The 8092-nt window shown below is 52.2% G+C and overlaps 1 protein-coding gene across 1 annotated transcript in view; it reads right to left on the bottom strand.

The window, feature by feature from the left end:
* Positions 1-6791, bottom strand: part of LOC102435765 (cytochrome P450 4F6-like) — a 16376-nt gene extending 9585 nt beyond the window's left edge. The window contains 3 exon segments of the mRNA XM_023763295.1: positions 881-1025; positions 6099-6330; positions 6733-6791. Of these exon segments, the coding sequence (XP_023619063.1) occupies positions 881-1025; positions 6099-6296 (343 nt within the window). The 5' untranslated portion in view covers positions 6297-6330; positions 6733-6791.
* Between the last annotated feature and the right edge of the window lie 1301 nt (positions 6792-8092).

Below are 8092 nucleotides of genomic sequence, written 5' to 3'. Positions count from 1 at the left end.
CCAGGCCCCCAGGGCCAACCAGACACAGTCACAACTGGGGTCTGGTGGATCTTCCCCCACAATAGTCTGGCCATTGGTCTTCCCGTCCCAAATCACCTTCTAGCTTAGGGTTCCTCCCATCAGAGGCAGCGAGGGCAGCTGAAAACACACAGGGCTAAGAGAAAAACTTCAGCATGCTCTGTGGTCTTGAGAAGTTACTATGCCTCTCTGAGCCTGATTCCTCACCCAGGAAATGCCCACCTACCAAGGTGGCTGGTAGATGGACATCTGGTATCTGCCTGTCCAGTGTCCATCCCCTTCTCCTGAAACCAGGACCCCATCCCTCCTCCACTCTCAATCCAAGTAATTAGGAGGGTGGCCATGACAACCCACCCTCTACTCCAGAGCTAAGCATATGACTCTGAGCCTTAGCAATCAAGTCACAGTGATTAGATGAGGGATTGGTCCCTGGAACCCAAGCCAGGCCAATTTAGAGAATCCTGCAATCTTTCCTGGGAATGAGCTCACTTTTCCAGGGCAGCTGAGCTCTGGCACAGAAGAACACAGAACTATGAGATGAAGACAGATTTCCAATGGCATTGTTTGAAGACCTGGATCCAGCCATACCTGAAGACAACTCTCACTGAGCTTTCCAGTCAATAGCTCCCCTTTCTTTACTCACACCTACAATGTTGAGTTTCTGCCACTCAAAACCAAGAGAGACTTTGTCAACTAGAGAGAACCAGGGACCTTCCCAGAGTTACCCAACAGGTTAGTGTCACAGTCATGGACTCTGTCTACATTGCCCATTCTCCTGCTCAACCTGGTCTGTCCAGGGGTGGGAAGGGCTGGGAGCAGAGGCAAGGGAGAGGCTAGGGTTGGGGGCTCCTGGGAGAGGTACCTGGGGCCTGGAGCACGGGGGCAACAAACTTAGGGTGGACGAGCCGCAGGACGGGGTAGAGCGGCCCAATCCACCAGAGATGGACGTCACGGAAGTAGTGGCCCAGTTCCTCTATCATCCGCAAGCCCTCCTCGTTGCTCTTCGCCTGGGAATGGATGGGGATGAGGCAAGGCCTGACCGGGGGCCTCAGATGCAACAACTGCCCACTGTACCCTCTACTCACCATACCCTACTCACCCCTTAACTCCTTCTGCCTGGATTATTGGTCTGCACCTGTCTCCACCTCACTAAGTTAGCTTCTCTTCAGGTCTTTCATGTGTCTAGCTACCTATGTGTCTCTCCTTGTCCCCTCATTCTCTTTATCTCTCTGTTTCTTTAGGAGATAAATAAGTAGATAGATATATGAGACAAATAGATGATGATAGATAAATGATAGATAGATAGATAGATAGATAGATAGATAGATAGATAGATGATAGATAGATAGATAGATAGATAGATAGATAGATAGATAGATGATGGAAAGGAATAGCCCACTCAAAGGCCTGGAGGTGAGAGAGCCAGCACCTGGCTATGAGCAGCAAGGAGTTCCATGCAGCTAAAGTGAAATGGGTGGGAAGCAGAGAAAAGGTGGAAAGGAGAGCAGATCAAGCAGGGCATCAAGAGATCACGAGTGGGTAGAGGCAGGGGATTGATTCTGAGGGCACTGGGGGGCCATGCAGGATATGGAGATGAGGAGAAGCAGATGGGGAATTGGAGAGATGGACAGAGAAATAAGAGCAAAGAAACAGAGAAAGATGTTCTAGCCAGTTTGGCTCAGTGGATAGAGCATCAGCCTGCGGACTGAAGGGTCCCAAGTTCGATTCTGGTCAAGGGCACATGCCCAGGCTGCACGCTCGGTCCCCAGTGGGGAGCGTGCAGGAGGCAGCCGATCAGTGATTCTCTCTCATCATTGATGTTTCTATCTCTCTTTCCCTCTCCGTTCCTCTCTGAAATCAATGATAATATATATTAAAAAAAATAAACAGAGAAAGAGTGAGGGAGAGACAGAGAGAAGAACACATAGAGATACAGGTAAACAGAGGGAGTAAAAGAAATAAGTACATACACAGATGCACATACATCTATCTTCTGTTTGTATGTATGTATGCATGTATTTATGTATGTATTTATCTATCTATATCCATCCAACCATCTATCTATCCATCATCTATCATCTATCTCTATATATCTATCAATCTATATCTATATATAATCTATATATCTATCAATCTATCAATCAATTTATCCATCATCTATCATCTTTCTATCCATAATCTATCTATATATTCATCTATCTATTCATCCATCTGCCATTTATCCATCCATCATCTAGTCACCTATATATCTATCTATCCATCCATCCATCATCTAGTCATCTATCCATCCATCATCTTTTGTCTATCTATTATCTATCTATATTTATCTATCCACCCATCATCTCTCATAGTACGTCCTGTTTATCTATCTCTCCTGAAGTTATGGACACGCCCATTAATTGTACCGTTTACAAATGAGAAACTGAAGCCATGTCCCCCAAAAGGGGAAGGAGGGTGGATCACCTCCTGGTGAGGTGTCCTCTCCAGCCCCTCTGAATGGAATGCCCCTGTCAGAGCTGACAAATTCCCCGTGCTCCAGGCAGGTGAGATGAGTTGTTTTCACTGTGTGACCTGTCCCTGCTCTCCAGGGACTCTAACATCGATCCAGAGAGGAGGAGTGACTCCACTCACCAGTTGAGGGGCTGGAAGAGGGAAGAGGGCCCAAGGCCATCCTCCACATCCGAGCCCTTGGAGGGGGAGGCAGAACTGCGGTAACTTTATAACATTCCCACTGCCCCCAGGGCTCGCTAAGATCATCCTAAGACCCAGAATCTCAACCAACCTTCATGATGAGCTCGGGACCTTCTGTTCTGTGATGAGCTTAGGACATCCTGTTCTGTGATAAGCTGGGGGGCTGTGGGGGAGGAGAGGAGTTGGACACTCATCCCTTCAGCCTTGGATAACCAAGAAAGGTGATTGCAAGTTCATCCGGGCCTAGAACATGGCCTCCACCATGACATCATCAAATATTTATGAAGTGCCTACTGTATATCAGTTCCTGGCATGGGCACTACAGATATTGTGTCTACCCCCAGTGACACTATCTAATGGGAGAGATGAATAAGGAACAAATAATTGGACAATTAACTGTTTAAGTGTGAGCAAGGCCTAGTCAGAAGTCAAGGTCTGGGGGTCGAGGATGGTTTCTAGAAGGAAGTTACATTTGAGCTGAAAATGGGAGGAATCGACCAGGCAACCACAAGAAAAGAAGTGCTTCCAGTCAAAAGAGCAGTATGAGAAAAGGCCCTGGGGTAGGAATGGCCTGGCTCATTGAGGAGCTAAAGCAGGAGCTGAGTGTGGGTGGGCTGGCGAGGGCAGGCAACATTTATTCTTTATCTTCAGAGGGATAGGCAGTCATCAGTCTTCAGCCAAGAAGAGGCATGATCTAAACTCAATTTCAGAAAAATCTCTTCAAGGTTAAAGAGAGAGAGGATGATAGTAAACAAAAGCCAAATGAGGAGATTAGAGAGGGAGCTGGGTGAGGCTTCCAGAGAAAGATGATGGTGGATGGAGCCAGGGGTGTGACAGGATGATTCAGAGGGGACAGACTGAGGAAAGGTGGTGGAGGCACCATACCAGATGTGATGGACCAGATGTGTAGGTGAGAGAAGAGAGGGGCCAGGGGACCCTAAAGTATGGGATGTGGATAACTGAATGATGAACTAGACCCAGGGTGGGGATGAGGATTGGGGATGGAGCCGTGATTTCAGATTCCAACTCGGAGAAATGAGGTATTTATGAGACATCCCCACCATATGAGGAAGGGAGGAAGGGGCTGGACATAGAGCCTCAGACTCGGGAGAAATGTGAACTTGGGATTCACTTATGCAGGGAACTGATGGTCTCCTCAAGATTAGAAGCCCTTGGTAAGGAGGTGGCCTCGGGGTGAATCCCCACATGGAAAGGTAGGATGAAGGAGGAGTCGGGGCTGGAGATAGAGGAGCCACATGGAGGTAACGACGAGGACAGGGACTTGTCCTAGAATCAAGAGAAAAGGGAGTTTGCAAGATGACAGAGCAGTCAGCAAGGTCAGAGTTGCTTGGAGGTGAATGAGATGGGATTTAGGGACCTGAGTTCACATTCATCTCAGAGGAGCCTGACAAGAGCAGAGCAGACTAGAGCCAAAACCGGTTTGGCTCAGTGGATAGAGCGTCAGCCTATGGACTGAAAGGTCCCGGGTTCAATTCCGGTCAAGGGCATGTACCTGGGTTGCGGGCACTTCCCCAGTAGGAGATGTGCAGGAGGCGGCTGATCGATGTTTCTCTCTCATCGATGTTTCTGGCTTTCTCTCCCTCTCCCTTCCTCTCTGTAAAAAATCAATAAAATATATTTTAAAAAAAAAAGAGCAGAGCAGACTAGAGCAGGTGAGGACCGAGTGGGGAGATGGAGGAGAGGAGGGAAGACAAGTCTTTGTCCACGAGGAGACAGAAGAGCACGCAGACGGGAAGCTTTGTGCAGGTTGGATTGCACTGGAGGGGAGTGGGGATTTAGCTGACACCCTGTCGTCCGGTTTCATGACCTCCTCTAGCATCATCGTGGAGACAGATGGGAGGATGTGGTGATTGAGCTCAAACAGGCAGAGGCTGTCCAAGGAGTCATGATGGAAACTTCAGTCGGCGAGAGACCGTAGCCCGTGTGCAAAGGATGGAACCAGAGCTAAATGTGTCCAAGGAAGAGGGGTCAGAAGGAAGCTGTCGGACTGAGACGTAAAGGGACTAGACATCCTGGCAGCCTCGAAGATGGAGAAGAAGAAAGAAGCTGGGAGGAAGAGGGGGTTCTGGTCAGAGGATGCAACACTCAGATCAGTGGCTCTGGAGGCAGCGCCTTTACAGGTGACGACAAAGTCCAAAGTGTGACTGTGGCAACAGGGGGTGGATGCAGCATGGACAGAGGGCCGCTGGGGAGAAGGCTAGGAATGGGGGAGGGGGCCAGGAGCCCCGTCCCAGGAAGTCGGCCAGAAGGGCAAAGGCCGGAGGGATCCCTTCTGAAAGGTGAAGTGGTCAACTTTGATCTAAGTTGGGCAACGGGGCCCATTGATACACCTGGGGAGTGGGAGGCAAGATAAGAAAATTGCCGGAGGAAGGGAGGAGGAGAGACTGCCCACACCCTTCTCAGGCCCAGCTGTGCCCTGCGGGGAGGGGGAGAGGGAGGAGGTGGCAGAGGTCATAGTTAATTCCTTTGGGGAAGCAGAGGTCAAGAGAGGAGCAGACACTGGCCTGAGGCCAACAGAGATGAGCCGGGAGCCGGGCAGTGAGCGGACCTTGAGGAGGCCTCGGGTCCAGCAGCGGAGACTGTGGGCACCGGGACACCCGGCTCTGTGCCGTCCACCCTGAGAAACCCTCAGAGGAGCACGGATGGGGACAGACAAGCAGAAGGGAGCTGGGGTGAGGAAGGGTAAGAAAAAGAGAGCTTTGGGGACATGGAGTGCACAGAGGAGAGGAATGAGCCTGGTGGGGACGTGAGGGAAGAGGGCTCCCTCACTGCTCTGCTGTCCTCGACCCCAGCCCAACCTCTGAGCCCCATCCCTAACGCTTCGGGGAGACCATCTGAAACGGTAGAATAAAATGTTCCCAAAAATGTCTCCATGGGGCAAGCCCTACCAGAACTACGGCCGTTATCAATGGGTAATTATAAAACAACGGTCCAGGAACTTCCCTGACTTCTTTTAAGTTTGTTTTTCAGATCTAAAGCCAAGCTGCCAACCACAGGGACAAACTCCATCCCCGGTTGGAAAGTGCCTTCCTACATCCCATAATAAGTGCTGCACAATCCCAGAATGCTTCGCTTCATGGATGTATACCTGGATATCAGCGTTTCAGAAAGGAAAAGCCTGCTAACCTACTCCCTGATTGGTTGACCGAGAAATTTCTGTGTTCTCAAGCCCTAAAGCCCTGAGCCCCACATTTGGGGAGCAGAACCTGGGACCTTATCTCTGTGCTCTCTTCCTCCCCAATAAATCTGCCTTTGCTTTTATCAGTGTCCCTGGTCTAAATTCTTTAAATATCTGAAGACAAGAACCCAAACTCGTAGGTAACACATCTACCCTGATACCCCAGACTTGTCCTGATGCCCACACTCACCAAGCCCAGGTGACCCCAAAACCAGTTCCGCTTTGGGGGCTGCGGGAAACATCGGAGGCGGCGAGAGTTGTCATACATGGTATAGATCTTCGCCAGGACTCGGGCCAGGAACCAGGAGGCTCCCAGCAGCAGCAGGAGTAGCCACGGGGAGGCTGCCAGCGGCCCCAGTCCCAGCCAGGACAGGCTCGGCTGCAGCATCCTGCAGGGCAGGCAGATGGTGAGCTCCTGGGGCCTAGGATGGGGGCCGTAAGGGGGAGCTCAGAGGCAGAGACCAGCTTACGGAGGGAGAGGGCCAAGGGCCTAAAGGGTATGGGCAAGTGACAGGACATGGGGGCTCTGGAGGGAAGGGAGGCCCAGGGAAATTCAGAGGGAGAGGGAGAGAGAGGCAGAAAGAGAGAGAGACAGAGACAGAAAGGGAGAGAGACGAAGAGGGAGGGAGACAGAGAGAAGGGGAAGGGAGAAAGAGAAAGAGGAATGAAGAAACGCCCCCGCCCCCGACAAGAATCAGCCTGCAGAAGGTTGCCAGGGGCGGCTCCAATTACAAGGAAACCACAGTCCTGGGCCAACTGGCTCCCAGGAGCGCCCCTCCTGCCCCAGGCCCAGGGCCCTCAGGCCTGTCAGCCTAGCCTCGTACCTTCTGCCTGGAGCCCTTAGTCCTACGAGATCTCCTCTCCCTCCTCCGGGAGGACAAAGTCCCTGGCTGACCTCTGAACTCCGGGAGGCTGGGCTTGGCTGAGTGAGCCAATGCCTGCGTGCCTAGCTGTTTCCTCCCTGATGGCAGTCACCCAAAACTGAAAGCCAGAGCCAGCTGGGTCCAGAGAGAAACCAGCTCAATGTCACAGAGTGAGCGCTGGAACCTCAGGACTCAGCACCTCCAGTGGGGCCAGGGGACAGGTTTGGGTGTAGACAAAGGTCACTCTCGGCCCCCCAAGTTTACTTCCTCTTCCACCTTTCCAAGTCTAGGGTTCAGCAGGTAAAACTCGAACTTGATTGTTTAGTTGCCAGGCGAGTCTTGGCCTAAGCATCTCCCTGGCTCCTCCAGGGCATGCAGTCCTACCTCCACGCAGCCCAGGGCCAGAGCTGACACCTGCCTGCTGGGAAGAGGAACAAAGAACCCAGCCTGGCTGGGGCCTCGCCCATCAGACTCAGGGGTGGATCGGGGGTGGATCAGGGGTGGGAGGGCCTTTTGGAAAGAGGGCACCTGGAGGTGAGGGGGGTGGGTCTGTGGGGCCATGAGAAGAGGGTCCAGACAGGAGAGGGCAGAGCTGGGAGACCCTCAGTGACTACTGTCTCGCTCTCGCTCTCGCTCAGACTGCAAGCTGTGCTGGCCCCTTTGGGGCTCAGCTTTCCCGTGGGGTGAGAGCCGGAGAGGGGTCACAGCTTGTCCACCTCCTTCCCAAATTCCCCTGCGAAGGGGTCTCAGCCCCTAGGAGGTGTCCCCATGGTCAGGCTCCAAAATGAGGGTGAATTTGAAGGATGCAGCTGAGTGAGAAGATTGGGACAGACCTTCCTCCTGCAACTGATAGAATGTTGGGGGAACATGCATGCTCGCGCGCGCGCGCACACACACACACACACACCACCTCACTCCTTCCAGTCCTACATGATCCAGCTCCAGATGCCTGCCTGTTCCGGAGCCCGCAGCAGGTGAGGCACACTGCCCTACATGCCCCTCCTCCTCCTCCTCCTCCACCACCACCTGCAAAATTGGCTCTTTCTCTTTTGTTTCAACTATGTTCTGTATTGAGCCTCAGAGAGGAAGCGATAAGGGAGCGGGATAAGGGAAAATCCATGGTGGAAGAGGATCAGGATTCTGCTGCTTCCGCAAGCCCCACCCGGGGGAGCCAGCCAACACCCGAGACTGTGCCCGGATTGTGAATGGGACTGGAGACACCCCAGTTCCTAGTTATGCTTCTTTCTCCTAGACCCAGCCCGCCGGGCCATGGCCATTCCTTTCGTTCTGCTATTAAGAAATTCTTTCTTCCCCTTAAAAT

Source organism: Myotis lucifugus, unplaced genomic scaffold, assembly GCF_000147115.1.
Source record: "Myotis lucifugus unplaced genomic scaffold, Myoluc2.0 scaffold_280, whole genome shotgun sequence".
NCBI classification, from domain to species: Eukaryota; Metazoa; Chordata; class Mammalia; order Chiroptera; family Vespertilionidae; genus Myotis; species Myotis lucifugus.
This window is presented reverse-complemented; position numbering and strand designations above follow the sequence as displayed.